This window comes from Narcine bancroftii, chromosome 11, assembly GCF_036971445.1.
Source record: "Narcine bancroftii isolate sNarBan1 chromosome 11, sNarBan1.hap1, whole genome shotgun sequence".
NCBI lineage: Eukaryota > Metazoa > Chordata > Chondrichthyes > Torpediniformes > Narcinidae > Narcine > Narcine bancroftii.
This window is the reverse complement of record NC_091479.1, coordinates 20,814,254-20,831,994: the sequence shown is the minus strand read 5'-3', so window position 1 is coordinate 20,831,994 and position 17,741 is coordinate 20,814,254. Positions and strand designations below refer to the sequence as shown.

The window sequence follows — 17,741 nt, the reverse complement described above, 5'->3', positions numbered from 1 at the left end:
TGGATATGGCAGCACAATTCAGGTGGGCTTAAATCTGGGGCAGTTGGCTTTTGTTCTGAAATCCGGAAAAATCCGAAATTTGGAACACACTGTCCCCCAAGGGTTCCGGATAAAGGATTGTGAACTTTTCTGGCTTTGTGCATGAAAGTAATGCCAGATGTTTTGGGCACGCACCTTGCAACTGGACTCATTGTTTCCGGAGCCGTGAATGGATTTGATTATGTTTGGTCTGTTCATTTGATGTTTGTGGGGAAAATGGATTTTCATTGGATCAGACAGCTCTTGTTTGCATTACCTACCAATGTGCATTGGGTTCCAGAGGTGCGTGATTTTGACCAATATGATGTGTAATGTTTCGGTAGAAAATGAACTCCTGTCTGTGCATCGTGCAGCATAGATCTGGCGAGCCGAATCTATTAAGGATGAGTGCATGTTTACACGCAAAATGTATTTTTTTTAAAAATCAAAATTTGCAGACACTCAAACTACCATTTATGATCACCTTGTCCTAAATCATGGCTGCTGGAGTAATGTATTGGTTTGTTTTCCAGGTGTAGGTGGGATAGAAAGCGAAGCGGTTATGCTGGGGCAACCGGTCACCTTGACCTTACCCGAGGTAGTCGGATGTAAGCTGGTGGGAAGCACAAACTCTTTGGCTACGTCGATTGATGTTGTTTTAAGTGTTACCAAGGTATTGGGAAGCTTTGAGAGAAGAAAATTTCCTGTAATATTCAAGCTCACCTTTTCCAGGTTATAAGCCATGACAGAAGTGTATTCATTTTACCCACTGTGCTTCCTGCAGCAACTTCGGCAGGTAGGAGTTTCTGGAAAGTTTGTCGAGTTCTTTGGCCCGGGAGTGTCCCAGCTGTCTGTGGCAGACAGGACAACAATTGCAAACATGTGTCCTGAGTACGGCGCTACTGTGAGCTTCTTTCCAGTCGATGATGTTACTTTGAGGCACTTGAAACAGACGGGTGAGTGAAAACTGGGGAATTTGTCAAATTATTCAAATTTTGGTTTGTTTTTCCTTCAACTTTTTAAGACTTTTTATAGGTTATGGGAAGAAGCAGCTCGAAACTGTGGAGGCATATTTAAAAGCTGTAAAACTATTCAGAGACTATCAGAATCCTTCAGAAGATCCGGAATATTCACAGGTAATTAATTTTTGATAGGACGAGTGAACTGATCTATAACGGTATTTGGCGCCTTCAGGGATTGGTAGATGCCAGATAAGTGAATTTCCCGGTTGCTTAAGGCTGTGTTTTGCGTGAATGGAGAAATGACGGAGAGGTGTGCCAATTTTAAATTTCTGTTTTTTTTAACCCATCTATTTTCCTCATCTTTTTTTTTTGCCAGCTGCTTGAGGCTGTTGGTTTCATGAATTCTAGATAATGTGGATTTTACTGTATCATAATCAGGAGGGAGGGAATAGAAATCTGAGGCAAATGTACGTTGATTTACTCTATATAGGTATAAAGTAAATTAGAGTCTTTCCATGAAACTGTTTTGTAAGCCTAAATGGCATAAAGCGAAGACCCATTCACTACTATTGAAGGCTATTTTCATAAAAGTGGAAACCCATTCAAAATTCTTTCGGATAGTGAACACGGGTTTCTTCATAAAAGTGAATTTTTGTAAAGCAAGTATTCGTAAAGTGGGGTATACTTACACTTGGTATGACATTGGAGACTATTCAGCCTGTTGGGATTGTATTGGCTCTCGAAGATGTCATTCCCCCCCACCACCCCTGTCTTGTGCCTTTTTTTGTCACTTACCTACATAACAGTGTAATTTACACCAGGCCTCTTGAGTCCGCAGTTGTTAACGTTTGGTGTCTTTCAACCTTGGAACAGATTTCAGGACCCACAACAATATTGAGAGTCCAGTTTATTAGTTTTGCAAAACTTGAGAACTCAGTTAACACAGGGTGTGCCGTTGTCAAGCAATTGGTCCTGCAGTGAATGAGTCTGCCAACTCTGCTATGTAAAGGTTTCCCCTCGCTACAAACTTATCTGAATAAATTGGGCAACAGGGAACCACAGAATCAGTTTTAAAACACAAACTTGTTTAATACTTTTACTGAGGCAACGCCAGCGTGAGTAAGGAACAGAAGGAAGAGTTACCAGAACTGACTCTGGTACTGAGTCCTTACTCAAAAGTCAGCGGTTGACTTACATAGTGAATCAAATCAATGCCTGCATTGGAAATTAATTGAAAACAGCTTTCACATTTGTTCATGAAATTGGAATGTCTTTGTTCATTCAATAGTGACTCCCAAAGCCTTTAATTACTTCTTAGCTTCAATCACTCATTCAGGACTGTCACAGCTAATGTGAAATGTTCCTTGATGAGACAAACATTACAATTGATTTATTTGACAGCCTTTCTGGGGAAATATAGGCTTTAGTTTTTTTTTAAACAGAGACTGAACTTAAAGTTCACCCATAGTTTAAAGCTCATCTATAATTACTCCAATCCCATAATCCTTTTCTCCACATAGAACGCAAAAACTCCCAGAATTCTTAATGCTTAATTACCCACAAACCTTTACATTCCCCCTTTTATCATTAAATGATAACCGACCGAGATGCTAACATCTTTTTATGGATACAAATGTACCAAACATTTAAGCAAAGTTATAATCATAATCAATAGAAAAATTCTTCCATAATGTAGTAAGGGTCCCCATAGTCCTGCTAGTAAATTAAAAGACTACCACCCATAATCTTTATCGGATCTATGCATTTTTAATTCCAATATCTCCAATTTTCTTAACTTTAATATGTGATGTTAGATGATTCGTCTGGGATACAAGTACAGCATTCTCTCCCAGTGAGCGCACAAGTGCCCCCCTTTTCAGCTAAAAATGATGTCCAGTGCTATCCCGTTTTGAATGACAATATGACGTATTACAGTCATTTTAGTAGTTATGGCCATTAGCTGTCCGAGTTTTAGTGAAGAACAGAACAGTACTACTTGCCAGTTGTTCCAGAGATGCTGCTCGGTGAGTGATTTCACATATACAGTTGTACACCTTTGGTAGGTTGAACCTAAAGATGAAGTACAAAGTTAATGGTGTGGAGGAACAGAGGAATTGTGACTCGAAGTCCATAAATCCCTCAAGAATGCTGTGAGACTTGGATGGTTAAGAAGGTATATTCATGAGATGGGTGATTGAGTTCAAGAGCCATGAAGTAACGTTGTAGCTCTACAAGACTCTGGTTAGATCATGTTCAATTCTGGTTGACTCCTTATCAGAAAAAGATGTGGAAGTTTTGGAGAGGGTTCAGAGGAGATTTACCAGAATGCTGCTTGGATTGGAGAACATGTCCTGCAATGAAAAAGTAATTAAGATAGGGCTTTTCTTGTGGGAGTGACTGGACGAAAAGCAACTTAATAGAGGTGCATAAGATTATGAAGGGTATAGGCAGTGGACAGCCAGCACAGTTTTACAAGTGCGCCACTGGCCAATACCAGAGGATATTTGTTGAATGTGAGTGGAGGAATGTTTAGGGAAAATGTCAGAGGTAGCTTTTTTAAGAGTGGTGTTTACCTGCAATGCACGTTGGAATTGGTTGATACAGTAGGGACATTTAAGAAAGTTTTAGATAGGCACATGGGTGTAAGGAAAATAGAGGGGATGGACTGTTTGATCGTGGAGTAAGTTTATATTGGACATCACAATATTGTGGGACAAAGGGCTTGTGCTGTGCTGTTCTGTGACAGTTCATGTGTGTTCCTTGAAAGATTTGCCAAGTTGAAGAAACTATATTAATAAAGAGTTCTAGTTGTGTGAAATCTATTAAATGTCAAATTTGTTTTTGTGTACTGTTGGGGCCTTGACGCTGAGGTCAGGAAAAGTACTGGAGGATGACAAATGTGGTTTTGCTCATTGTAAAAGGGTGTTCAGGATAATTTGGGTAACTGCAGACCTGTTAATCTGACGTCAGTGGGAGCTGTACTGCTGGGGAAGGCTCGGAGAGATAGCATTTTTCAGCATTTGGACAGCCAGGAGAAAATTAAAAGAGAGCCAAGAAAAATTTGTGCGTGAACGACTGTGTCTCACAAATTTGATAGCATTCTTTTGAAGAAGTGGCCAAGAAGGTAGATGAGGGCAAGGTAATTAATGTTATTTATCTGGATTTTAGTAAAGTGTTTGATGAGGTCCCACATGGTAGGTTGGTGTGATGGTTAGGGTGCACAGATTTTAGATTTTCAAATTTAGATTTAGATATACAGCACTGTAACGCCATTTTGGTCTGTTTTGCCCACTTTACACCCAATTAACCTACATCCCTGATACATTTTGATGGGTGGGAGAAAACTGGACCCCAGGGAAAACCCACGCAAACATGGGGAGAATGTACAAACTCCTTACAGACAGTGCGGGATTCAAATCCTGGTCCTGATAACTGGCGCTATAAAGGCATGGGATTCTAACCATGATCTCAATCACTGGCACTGTAAAGGCATTGCGGTAGATGCTACGCCAACCGTGCTGCCCCTTATCAAGACACGGGGCGGTACAATAGTATCAAGGAACTATTTGTTCACTCTGTTCAGGGTTCGAAAGCATTTGAGAGCCAATGTCTTCATTGTCTGAGGCTGTTGCTGCACTCTATAAGGTTGCAAAGTGCTGGTTTTGAAGCAATAATTCAAAATTTGGGTATATTTGTATTTTATTCTTGCATAGTTGATTTTCAGTTTATAAAAGTTTGACATTCCCTTTTCCTCAGGTTATAGAACTGAATCTCTCGGCTATTGTCCCATATGTGAGTGGTCCAAAACGGCCGCAAGACCGAGTGGTGGTCACTGATATGAAGAAAGATTTCCAGAATAGCTTGAATGAAAAGGTACGTTCAATTGGAATTATTTCAGAATCTGAAAATACTATATTTTCACTCGTATAACGCACACACGCGTAAATTGTGTAAAGTTTTGTATAGCGCGCACATGCATATTCCAACTGACAATCAATTTGCATTTAAATGGAACATGAGACAAAGCACATAACAGTTAATCTCCTGCAATTAACACCCAATAAACTTCTGCCAGAGGTGTCAATTGCCAATTATGTAGATGATATCCTGCTGCAACACATTAATAAACTTTGAAGAGGAATGCGTTAAATAGATGGAAGAGTTGAGCAGGATTTTAATTCTAATCTTGTCTCAAGTCAGCGGCACTTGATGTGTTAATCTCCCTAAGGGATGGGTCTGGGCAACTAACATTGATCAGGTGCAGAGCCCTAGCCAGAATGTCCTGTTTATAGGAATACCATGGCATTCAGTACAAAGAGATATTCGCAAGATCAAAATTTCCCACACCCGCTATAAATTGTGGATGTTCTTTCAATGCTGCTATTAAATTCTCATGCTCGCTATAACGTTTCCATGTTTGCTATAAATTGGCGACATGTCTTTCCCATGGCCGTTATAAATTGTGCCCATTCTTTCAATGCCGCTATAACTTCCCACGCTTGCTAAAAATCGCTGATGCGTCTTTCCCACGGCCGCTAAAAATTATGTGCATTCTTTCAATGTGCTAGCAAGCCCACGCATATAATGTGCGGGGGTGGTGGGGGGCTACCTGGTTTGTAAAATATGCATATAACGCGCCAGTTAAGTGTGTGGATTTTTAAAAAAAAAGGGCAATTGTTAGCAGGTCATTGAGTTTTGAGCTCTTGGGGATGACTTGGGCCTCTGGACAGCTGTGCAGCCAGACAAAGATTCTAAGGGATAACAGCTTTCATCACATCTAATAACACGACTGCATGGCCAGATCCAGCTCCAACAGTGTCATCATATTTGCAGATGACATAACAGTAGCTGGGCCTCATCAGCAATAACGATGAGTCGCATGGTGCGAGAGCAACAACGTGAATCTCATCTTGGACAAGACTAAGGAGATGATTGTGGACTTCAGGAGGACCAGGAACGACTGCTCTCTCACATCAATAACTCTGTAGTGGAGCGGGTAGAGAGCAGCAAGTTCCTTGGAGTTCACTTAACAGGTTCAAGCTAGTTATTACCACTTAACTATCAGACTCTTGAACAATAGGGGATAATTATACTCAAGATTCAATTTATTGCCATGTCATAAAGACGGTGCAATTTTACACAAAATTTATTTTCATCTTCTATAAGGCAGACAGATTCGCCATTGGCAGAAATTTCCTGAAGTGCCTCGTACGGTCGAGAAAGAGAAGCAAAAGAGAGTTCCCTTAGACCACACATGTCAAACTCTGGCCCGCGGGCCAAATTTGGCCCGCGATATAAATATATTTGGCCCGCAAGATCATTTCAAAAATGTATTAGAGGTGGCCCACCCTGCAGCGAGAGCCGATGCTGCTTTTTGGTAATGTCACCCCCACCATCCTCCCCCTTCATTGCACATCCATTGTAACACGAGAAATTGTAACACGAGAAGTCTGTCGATGTCATCAGCCGGCAAGCCGGTTGGAAGGCTCCCCGCACAACCAGTCACTTCTCCCACTTGTCGAGCGTTGTGGCAGATTGGCGAGCGCCTGTGATTTCCTGTCGGCGCGATGGACATGGCAGACTGCGCACGGCCCCCGGGCGGCGCGAGCCCCGCGCGACTGGCACCGGACAGCCCTTCCACAGCGCGAGCGCACTTCTCCTGGTCGCCACGGCCTTCAGCGCTTGCACCCGCGCAGACCCCAGGGACGGCTGGTTCGGCCATGCACGTGAAGAGAGAGATGGTGGCTGTCTGCAAAGGCTGATCGGCAGCGCGCTGGGCCTGAGTGGGTGGGTAAGCAGGGGTGGGCAGAGGGTGTAGGTGAGGAGTAATGGGCAGGGGAAGTTATGGCGGTGCGAGGGGCAGTTAGAGGGAGGGATGAGTAGAAGGAGGGGTGGATAGGGGAGGGGCAGGGCGAGTAGGGGAGGGGTGATTAGAGGGTGAGAGACGGGTAGAGGGAGGAACAGGTTGAGGGGAGAGGCAGTAGAGGGGCGTGTATAGGATGGGGTGGGTAGAGGCAGAGCGAGTGGAATGAGGGGTGAGTAGAGGTTGGGTAAAGGACTGGTCAGGTAGAGGGATGGTGGGTCAAGGGTGAATAGAGGCCTAGAGCCTGAGGAGTGAGCAAGAAATGCTGAGTCCTGATGCAGGCCAAAATGGACACAGCCTGTGAATGCTGACTACATCTCCACAGGGACCAAATAGGTTTCCCTCAGGTCAAGGAAAAGGGTGAACTTGAGCTACCTACTCCTGACCTGTAACATTATCCTCCTAAAGTTATATCCTAAAGTTTAACATTACATATGTTGAAAGAAGAGAAAACATGCAGATGTTGTTGAAAATTTTCAATAAATATTTAGTTCGGCCCTCGACTTAGTCCAAGTTTTTAATTTTGGCCCTCCGTGAATTTGAGTTTGACACCCCTGCCTTAGAGTCACCATGTGTCCATGGATTCTTCTCCAGCGCTCCAGAAGCCACACAGTCCAGTCCAAACCAAGAGCAGCCCAAGCTCCAGATCCGAACTTCCGACACGATCAGCAACCTTGGCACTCTCTCGCATCCCAGCTCCAATAATCTGTCTCCAGCAGCCCGCCGCATGGTGCGTATCCCTCAGCCGCAGTTGCTAGCAGCCCACAGCCTGCATGGTTCCTCACCTCGAGTTGCCAACGGCCCACCGCCTGGGTGTCCTTCAACTTCTGCCTCATTTAGAGCTTGCTCAGCCTAAGAGTCTCATTTAAGGTGCTGGGTAACACCTCTCTCTTGGCAGTTATTGGATTTGCAGTATAAGGAACTGGTGAACAGTAAAAGTAAAGAGTTCTACTGCCCAGCTGAGTTACTGGCTTTAAACGGCCTGTTAAAAGAGCCAAAGATGCTTTATGCTAAAATCCTGGAACCATGGAGGTCTGTGAGCCCAAGACGGCAACACCTGTGCTAGGCAGTGTGCCACAAGGGGTTGCAGACTCTGGGGATGCAGCGGACTGACACAGGGCACCAGAAACGGGGAGAATAGTCCGCCTACCACCTTATCAAGAGGCCAAATCTGGGAGACAACCCTATAGGAAGGTGATCTCTGCAGCAGACCACCGGGGACTGCTGGCAATGCGGTCAAAGGACTCACACTGGCTACAAGCTGCTGGAGAATGGCACATGGAAACCCAGGTATCAGAATTGGGATTAAGAGGATGCTGAGGGCAAGAAGGACTCCTGGAGGCTTCCTGATTCCTGACTGTCGGAGGTTTGGATCTGGAGCTCAGGTTGCCGATGGTTTGGGCTGAAGTCCGTGTGGCTGCAGGTGCACAGGAGGCAAATCCATGAGCACTCAGTGTGCCTGAAGGGATTCTCTTTTGCTTCTCTTTTTCTTACTGTTAGGGGCACTAGGCAATGCGCATACGACTCTTTGTTACCTTATGGCAGACAAATCTGAAGTATCAAGTATATTACATTTATATACATTATCACGTGACAATAAAAGGAACCGTGGAACTGAATCCCATCACTTTGGAAAGCCCGCTCCATCACCATCGAGTCAGCTGCTCTTGGAGCACTAACCTTGACCTGAGCATATCTGGATAGGCATGGTATCTGATGTCTATATTTTACTTTTGTGATGAGCTGCCCCACTTGATTTTGGATAATATTAAGGTTTACACGTTATTTATTTCGCCTTTGAAGAACTCATGATGGCTGCACGTGACAGCCAGCCAAGGATCAACAATTTTTCATGGATGACTCAACCAGCAGTGGCCAGAGAATAAGTATCTTGCAGCCATTGAAGTTTGATTGGATTGACTGTGCTGAACCATTTTTATTCCAACCGAGCTTCCTAACGACATTCTAAATTTCATTTCACACAGGTTGGCTTTAAAGGCTTTCAGATTCTTCCAGAAAAGCAGAAGGAGATTGTTGCCATTGAGTTTGAAGGAAAAGATTATAACCTCGCCCATGGTTCAGTTATCATTGCTGCTATTATAAGTTGTACAAATAACTGTAATCCATCTGTCATGCTTGGAGCAGGTAAAGTATCTATTTATCCTCCATAAAATTATATTTTGCATTTAGAACTGTTACTTGGTGTTGTCAAAGATCAGCACGTTTTGCACCGACCTTGAGAACCTTGGTCTGAATTTGTGTCTCCCAACTGTAACATGCCATGAAAAGTGAGATGGGCTAATTGTTGGGAAAAGCCACAGTTTGGAAAGTGCAAACTTGACCTGATCAGCCTTCTAAAAGTACTAGAGGAAGTTTGGTGTGGGTGCAGGTCAGGATTATAGGGAAGTGAGAATAATTGGTGCAGTGGCAGGAGTTTCTGAGCTGGAGAGCAGGCTTCTCATTAAGGCCAGAGGACCAATGACCTTTTTAACCTTTCCTATCCCGTCACATATGTTGTTGTGGGTTTGGACCAGTCTTCCTTAGCCTTGACAACTGACATCATCTTGGGGCCAGAAATACTGCCATTTCCAGGTTCCGGGGGCTTTCCCACAGCTGTAATTAATATGCTCCCATCGCATGCTAAACACTTACCACCAGAGAGCACAGGGGACTGAAAGGGCTCTTTTGCATGACCACGTGGCTCAGCAAGTAGCAGTACATCAGTCTAAATGCATTGGGTCCTTCTCTGGGGCCCGTTGTATAAAGACTTCACTTCTATTTCATTGTTATACTGAGGTAGTGCACAGCACCATTGGGGTTGTGACCTTTCAGATGAAACACTAAACTGAAGCTCTGTCTAAACCCCACCCTCCCACCCCTGGATTTCCTGATCAGTCAAAGATGATAACCAGTATTTAGCTCTCCAACTCTTCCCAATGGATTGGATTGTCCAGAAATGCTGATTGGGAATTTACGATGGGCAAAGTTTAGCTACTGTATCCAACAATCGGAAGGGTCCAAAAACAGTGGAGTGACGTGCGCTGCAAGGAAGAACAAAGCAAACAGGTTAGATCCAGCAGTTTTAAAGTAATTGGAAGAATAGAGACCTGGGAGCATTGGGTGACAGCCAAATTAAATTGACAGAGTACAGGCCTCAGCCTTTATACCAAGTACCGGTGCTAGGGAATACTAATAAATCTATGTAAATCATTGCTGGACTTCAGATTCAGTGTCTGAATCTGGTCACGCAGCCCTTTTCACCCTGGCTAAAATGGCCGTTTAATGAACCATTTCTGCCGTTCACACTGGACCACTGTTAATTGGTTCTCTGCATCCTTTCACACTCACCACCAGGCATCCCCGGGAGTGGGCACCTATCTTCCACCAGTGATGTCTGAGGGACGCATCGAGCGATAGTAGACCTGCCCTCTCAGAATTCTGTGCGGTAGAGAAACCCCTCAATGAGTGTTCCGTGCATATATCCCTTTCTCTGCCACATGGAATTCTGGGAGGGCAGGTCCGCCATCACTCGCGTGTGCTCTCTCTCGCTCTCTCTCTGTGACTTTCCCATGGTCTTTATAAATTGTGTGTCTATGTGCTTTATTGCTGCTACCACTTTCCCACGGTCTTTTATAAATTTATAAAGGTTTATATAGGTCAGCACAACAACAGGGGCTGAAGGGCTCATAATGCTTTATTATGTTATAATTAGGCATGATTAAATTTGTTTAAATACAAGATCATAATACATTGTACAGGATTTAATAGACTGAATACACAAGTTTATACCTTTTTAGTCTTTTTTTTCCTTCATGTTGCTGCACTCATGCAAAAACATCATCAACGTGTCACTACTTTGTCCCTGGATAGTCCTTGTCCCTTTCACGCTGGGCTAATCGGCACATTGGCCGTTAATTACTAGGATAAGGTGACAGTGTGAAAGGGGTTAGTGAAAGCAATGTACCAGCTTTCGCCAGGATGGAAAAGTTATGAGAAATGGTTGTTACAGTTATTCAGACTATTTAAAAAACCATTAACGAAGATTAGGAGTTTTGATAGACATATATGGTGTAAATAAAGGGAAACTTAGTACCGAAGACAGAAAGATTAGTGCCCAGTGGATCACAGATTTAGTGATTAACCAGAGATCATGTGACAAGTGGTGAGCACTTGGAATATGCCAGCTCGGAGAACAGGCGATGTTAAACTCAATAGGAGTCTTTAAAACCGTACATGCATAAAAATGACTGGAAATGGATTTCATTGGATTCCTCTTCAAACAAAAAATAGGTGAAAGTTCAGCGGACCAAAAAGCTCTATGTTTGCAGCACATAACGATGACCTTACTTGGCTGGTACCTACGGAGTTTGTGGAGTTTAACTTCCTTTCTCGTGACTTTGTGCATTAATTCCTCTGTTTCTGATCAGTGTTTAAATATTCCTCCAGGTTTGCTGGCCAAGAAAGCTGTTGAAGTGGGCCTGTCTGTAAAACCTTACATTAAAACCAGCCTGTCTCCTGGAAGTGGGATGGTGACCTATTACTTGAATGCCAGCGGCGTGTTGCCATACCTGCATAACCTTGGGTAGGTGCTTTCATGGCAGTGCCTTAACACTCCAGTACAATTTATAATGTTCAAGTGTGGTCAGAGAGATCACGTTTTTCCTGTCCTGTCAACTTGGCATATTATGGAACAGTTTGAAATTGTTTCTTGTGGTCTTCAGGTTGTCACAGGTAGCAGACGCTTCCTGTCCCAGTCCCCAGCCAGTTGATGCGTGTGCGCTTTTCAAATCCAAAATGTGCTGTAAATTGCTGTGAGGCTGAGTTTAAAAATTACAGCAACTTCTGGCTTGTGGACAAGGCATGAGGAAGGTTAAGCAGTTGGGAAACCACAGATGATGGTATGACTGGATTGTGTCGTTATTTAAGTTGCAGATTTCCAGCCGGCTTTATTGATAATTTATAGATAATATTTTCGGTCAGAACCCTTCATCAAGATTGAGCGCAGAGCACGAATAGCCGCCGTAATAGTGGCAGGGGTTAGACAGAGTCCAGTTGGGCCTTCCTTGTCAAACTGGCAACCCCTCTCACCAGTGAGGATTACTGATAGCACCTCCAACACCAGGGAACCACAGCACTGTGTTCTCAGTCCTCCACACCTGCATGGCATACACTGCTCCAAATTCATCTACATATTTGCTGTAGGCAGAATTCCTAATAAAGACAAAGCACAGAACGAAAGAGAGATTTTGCTGCTTAGTGGCAGGATAGAAACCTCTCAATGTCAGAAACGGAGTTTCAATTCACCTGGGGTCATTTACTGCATCCCACTGCTACCAAGGCAGCCTCAACATGGGAGGCTGAGAGATTGGTTGTTGGTCCGCTGCAACAGCAAGGACCTCCCAATGACGAACCACTTCAGATCCACGTCTCATTCCCACACGGGCCTGTCTGTCCAGGTTGAGGCCACCCACAAATGCCTTGTATTCCATCTTGGCAGTCTACAACCAGACTGCATCCCCTCCCCCATCACTTTCTCTTGTCCTTCTGACTGCTTCTCTTTCCCCTACATGTAACCCTTTCTGCAGCTTCCCACCCCTTTCCATTTCCTCCCTCTGCCCCCTCCCCTTATCACCTCCCAGCTCCTTTCTTTTCTCTTCCTCCCATATGTCAGCCTGCGTTCCCCGCCTTCTTATTCAGGCATTTTCCCGATCTTTGGCACCTCTGAAGGAGGGCTCAGGCCCGAGACGTCGACACCCAGTTGCTTTCTGTGGAATGCTCTGCGACCTGCTGCACCTCTAGTACTTGTCTTCACCCAGGTCAGTGCAGTAGGCAAGAAAGCACATCAACACCTCAACCTCCTCAGAAGCTTGAAGAAATCTGGCACGTCACCAACATCCCTTAACTTCTATTGGTGCATTAATTGAAAGCATCTTGCCAGGATGCATCGCTGTGTGGTATAGAAGCTGCACTGTTCAAGATCACAAGAAACTGCAGAAGGTTGTGAATGTGACTCAGACCATTACACACGCCATCCCCCATTCCATCGACCCCATCTATAATTCCCGCTGCCTCGGAAAACCAGTTCTATCCCACCCTGGTTACACTCCTCTTCGGCCTCCCCTCCCGTCAGGAAGAAGATTCATGAGCGTAAGATCACATACCGCCAGATTCAAGGATAGTTTCTTTCCTGCCATTAATCAGATTCCTGAACAAACCCCAAAATTGTAAAATTATGCTGCCTTTTCTCCATACGAACTGATCTCCCTCATATATAAACCCAACCATCTGGGTAGACCCATTGTTTCTGCCTGCTCTTGCCCCACTGAACTAGTTTCATCTTGCCTTGACTCTTATCTTTTCTCCCCTTATCCCCTTCATGACTTCCAATTCCCCGAACTGGGCTGCCTCATCTTCACAATGGATGGCCAATCCCTTTATACCTCCATCCCCCATACAGAAGGTCTGAAAGCACTTCGCTTCTTTCTGGACCAGAGACCTAACCAGTCCTTTCTACCACCACTCTCCTCTGCCTGGCAGAACTTGTCCTCACTTTAAATAACTTCTTTAACTCGTCTCACTTCCTCCAAATCAACTGAGTAGCCATGGGTATCCACTGCGTCCCATCTATTCCTGCCTGGATGTGGGCTCTGTGGAGCAATCTATGCTACAAGCCTACACAGGCAAGACCCCTCAACTCTTCCTCCATTATATCAACAACTACACAAAGGCTGCCTCTTGCATCAGTGATGAACTTGTCAACTTCATTCACTTTGTGGCCAACATCCACCCCGAGATCAAACTCACCTGGTGCACCTCCAATAACTCTCACCCCTTCCTGGATCTCTCTGTCTTCATCCACTAACATATATTACAAACCCACTAACTCCCACAACTACACTTCCTCACACCCTGTCCCCTGTGAGGATTCTATCCCCTCTCTCCATTTCTTCCAGTCAAATCTTCCGAAAGGTCTGCCTTCCTCTACAAACGTGGCTTCCCCTCCACCACCATCAACTCAGCCTTCACCCACATCTCCTCCATTTCCCGCTCATCTGCCTTGGCCCCCTCTGCCTCCAGATGCCACAAACATAGAATCCTCACCTACCACCCCACCAGCCTCCACATCCAACAGATTATCCTCTGGAATTTCCAGCCCTAACAACAGGATCCCACTCTCAGACACCTCTTCCCCTCTCTACCTCCCATAGGGACTGCTCCCTTTGTGACTCCCTCGTGCACTCATCCCTCCCCACCAATCTCCACCTTCCCCTGTGGCCGCAGGAGGTTCCACACTTGCACCCTCACCTCCTCCTCCAGTCAGGGCCCCATACTGGCCTTTCAAGTGAAGCAATACTTCACTTGTGTATCCACAGGACTGATTTACTGCATCCGGTGCTCCCTTTGAGGCCTTCTCTATGTCAGAGAGACTGGATAGAGAAAGGGAGATCGCTTCGCTGAGCACCTTCACTCCGTCCGCACCAGTGACAGACCTCCCTGTAGCCAACCATTTCAGTTCTGGTTCACACTCTCAGATTCACATGTCTGTCCATTGCCTTATGTAATGTCCCACCAAGACCACCCACAAATTGGAGGAACAACACTTTATCTTCCATCTGGACATTCTCCAGCCAGATGGCATTAACAGAGACTTTTCTGGTTTCTGCTAACCTGCTCTCCTCTCCCCCTTCCCTTCCCCTTTCCAGATCTACTTCCCACTCTTCTCTCTCTATTCACCCAGCCAGCCCTCACTCCTCTCCTTGTTCACTGCTGTCCTGTCTCTCCCTTCTCCACCTATTACCTCCTGCCTTTGTGACCACCACCCCCGCCCCCCTACTCTTTTGTTCGGATGCCTGCTGACATTTTCTCATACCTTGATGAAGGGCTCAAGTCCGAAATGTCGGGTATGTATTTTTTACCCTTTTTGCGCCTCACAGTTCGGCGGGCAGCAACCTCCTTTGAAGAAGACCGCAGAGCCCACCTCACTGACAAAAGACAAAGGAGGAAAAACCCAACACCCAACCCCAAGCATCCACTTTTCCCTTGCAACCGTGTCTGCCTGTTCCGCATCGGACTTGTCAGCCACAAACGAGCCTGCAGCTGACGTGGACATTACCCCTCCATAAATCTTCGTCTGCGAAGCCAAGCCAAAGGAAGGAAGGACATAAAGGACACTTGTTTGACCTGCTGAGTTTCTCCAGCATTGTATTTTTGCTTTTGGACTATGTATGAGATGTCTGCACACAAGACCAATACGTCTGAGCAGAAAGCCCTCCATAAGGTAGTGGATGCAGCCCAGGACATCATGGATAAAATCCTCCCCACCATTGAGGACATCTACAGGGAACTCTGCTGTCAGAGAGCAGCAGCAATCATCAAGGATCCACATCACCCAGCACATGCTCTCCTCATTCGACCATCAGGAAAGAGGTATTGGTGCCCCAAGACTCACACCACCAGATTCAGGAACCGATGCTCCCCCTCCACCATCAGGCTCCTCAGCAACAAACTCAATCAGGGACTCACTTAAGGACTCTTGAACTTAATTGACTTTTATTCTATTGCAGACAATTTGTTTACATTTCCTATCTGTTCACATTTCTTTATTTGTTTATGTGTAATTCGGCCTCGCCTACAGGAAAAAGAATCTCAAGGTTGTATGTGGTGTCATGTATTAATCTGATAATAAATCTGAATCAAAATTATCTCTTATCACTGCATCTTAGTACACATGACAATAAACTTGAAGTTTTACTGTTTTCTACTTGCCCTGGTCCAACACTCCCCACCCCCCCACCCCCCCCCCCCACCCCATCCTCATTGTACTGGTTCTCTCCCCTCTGCACCGTTTTGATGAATGGTTCTGACCCGAAATGCTCCCACTGATGATGTTCAGCTTAAGGAGTTCCCTCAAGTAGATTGTGTTTTTGCTCAAATTCCCGCCTTAGCAATCTCTTGTGCGTCTCCAGTTCATTGATGATCTGCTTTTATTCTAGCAAGTTCTGGTCTCTTTCTCAGTCCCAATGTCAGGACTGCATTAATTTGATATGTATGGAAATGGTGATAAGAAGTGATACTGAAGCCTCCAGGTCCGTATGTCCTGGGAAAATAATTTGTTGATTTTAAGGGATTATCGCCAATCACTTGACTATGGTAAATGTTAAATAGAAACAAAATGCTGGAAACACTCAGCTGGCTGGGCAGCATCTAAAGGTAAAAGGTCAATTATTGTCACGTAATATTACATTTAGAATGTAACATACATGAAACTCTTTGTCCTACCGTAAGGCAGGCAGAGGGTCGCCACTTTGTCCAGCGCCCCTCAGAGAGAGGAGCGAGGAATGAACGTGACCCTTGGTTTAACCACTGAGCTATCAAAGTCTCCAAGGGAAGAAAAACAGTTTCCGATCGAATACACCGTTGTGAACTGTTAACCGCTTCTCTACCTGCAGATGTTGAGTATTTCTAATTTTTTATTTTTGTTTTTCAGCATCTGCAATTTTCTTTAAAATTATTTACAATGGTAAATGTAAAAGTTAAAGGGATGAACAACACTCTTCTGTCTTTTTGAAACAGGTTTGAAGTGATTGGCTATGGCTGTGCGACCTGTGTTGGGAATATGGCCCCCTTACCGGAGTCTGTTATCACCGGGATCAAACGGGTAAAACCACACGTTTGCGTTGAAACTCTTGGGCGCAGTTCCACTTAACTTTTTGACTGCAGTTGATCGTGCACTGAGAAACCCACTCAAGGATGTCCCCAAAGGAGTCCCAACGTTGTCGCCACTTATGATGGTCCAACTTGTACGATTTTTCAAAGTTATGATGGTTCGAATCTGTACTTTCAATTTTGAATTCCGATCTGTTTCCGCGCTTGTGATAAGTGGTACACTACTCTGTCACAACGCTAGGAGATATTTCAGTGCTTTAAACATTCTTCGTGTGCTTACAGCTGTATACGTTAATGGTATTCAAAATTTAATTATAAAAGTGGTAGGTGTGGATATCTTTTTCAACTTACGATTTTTTTTGACAAGAACACAACCCATCGTAAGTTGAGGAGCATCTGTATAAGGATACAATATTGTAGAACATAATGGATATCTTTTTCAACTTGCGATTTTTTTTGACAAGAACGCAACTCATCGTAAGTTGAGCATCTGTGTATGGATACAATGTTGTAGATCATAATGGATATCTTTTTTCTTCAAACAAGCAAACACAAATCAAGTCAACCTTGGAATTAAATCTTGAGTGCATTTGCTATTTGTCTGAACGACGTACTTGTGCCCGCGCCTGTCTCTCCTGTGTGCGTGAGTCTGTATGTAATCCCCTCTTCTCGCACCCATGCATTCCCTGCACTAACAGCACCTGAAGCCAAAATGAAACCCAGAAGCTGTGAGACACGTTCAGCCACATATTTAGAACTGAAGTGAGATAAACTTCTTCCCTCGGGATTGTTAACCCTTGATTTCTTGACCTCTGACTATGTAGTTCGGCTACTGAGCTCGATTTTTGGTACTGCTGGTTTTAATCTGTCATTCGACCATGACTGCTGCACTCCTTCCTACAAACAATAACTCTGGTAGCTTTTCATTCAGGTCCTCTGACATGCTGAAGATTGCTTGTCTGATCAGCAACAGGCTGACTTGCTGTCTTTCCCTCTTTGGTACAGGGTGACTTGGTTGCATGTGGAATTTTGTCTGGAAATAAGAATTTTGAAGGCCGCCTCTGTGACTGTGTCCGTGCCAACTACCTCGCCTCTCCTCCATTAGTGGTGGCATACGCCATTGCTGGCACAGTCAACATAGACTTTGAAAAGGAACCTTTAGGTCGGTATTTGGTCCAGCAATGAGCTTCTGCATCTTGAAAGCTTTCATGCCGATCATTTTGACAAAATGT

General features: G+C 44.6%; 1 protein-coding gene across 2 annotated transcripts in view; it reads left to right on the top strand.

Moving 5' to 3' along the window:
* ireb2 (iron-responsive element binding protein 2) overlaps positions 1–17,741 on the top strand; it is a 102,359-nt gene that overhangs the window by 64,988 nt on the left and 19,630 nt on the right. The window contains exons 8-15 of one of the 2 annotated variants that reach the window (XM_069902854.1): positions 552–691; positions 803–974; positions 1,054–1,154; positions 4,737–4,853; positions 8,829–8,988; positions 11,290–11,425; positions 16,417–16,501; positions 17,515–17,671. In XM_069902854.1, the coding sequence (XP_069758955.1) occupies positions 552–691; positions 803–974; positions 1,054–1,154; positions 4,737–4,853; positions 8,829–8,988; positions 11,290–11,425; positions 16,417–16,501; positions 17,515–17,671 (1,068 nt within the window). Of the gene's footprint in view, positions 1–551; positions 692–802; positions 975–1,053; positions 1,155–4,736; positions 4,854–8,828; positions 8,989–11,289; positions 11,426–16,132; positions 16,367–16,416; positions 16,502–17,514; positions 17,672–17,741 lie in introns of those variants that run through there. The other variant, XM_069902856.1, reaches the window with a different exon arrangement.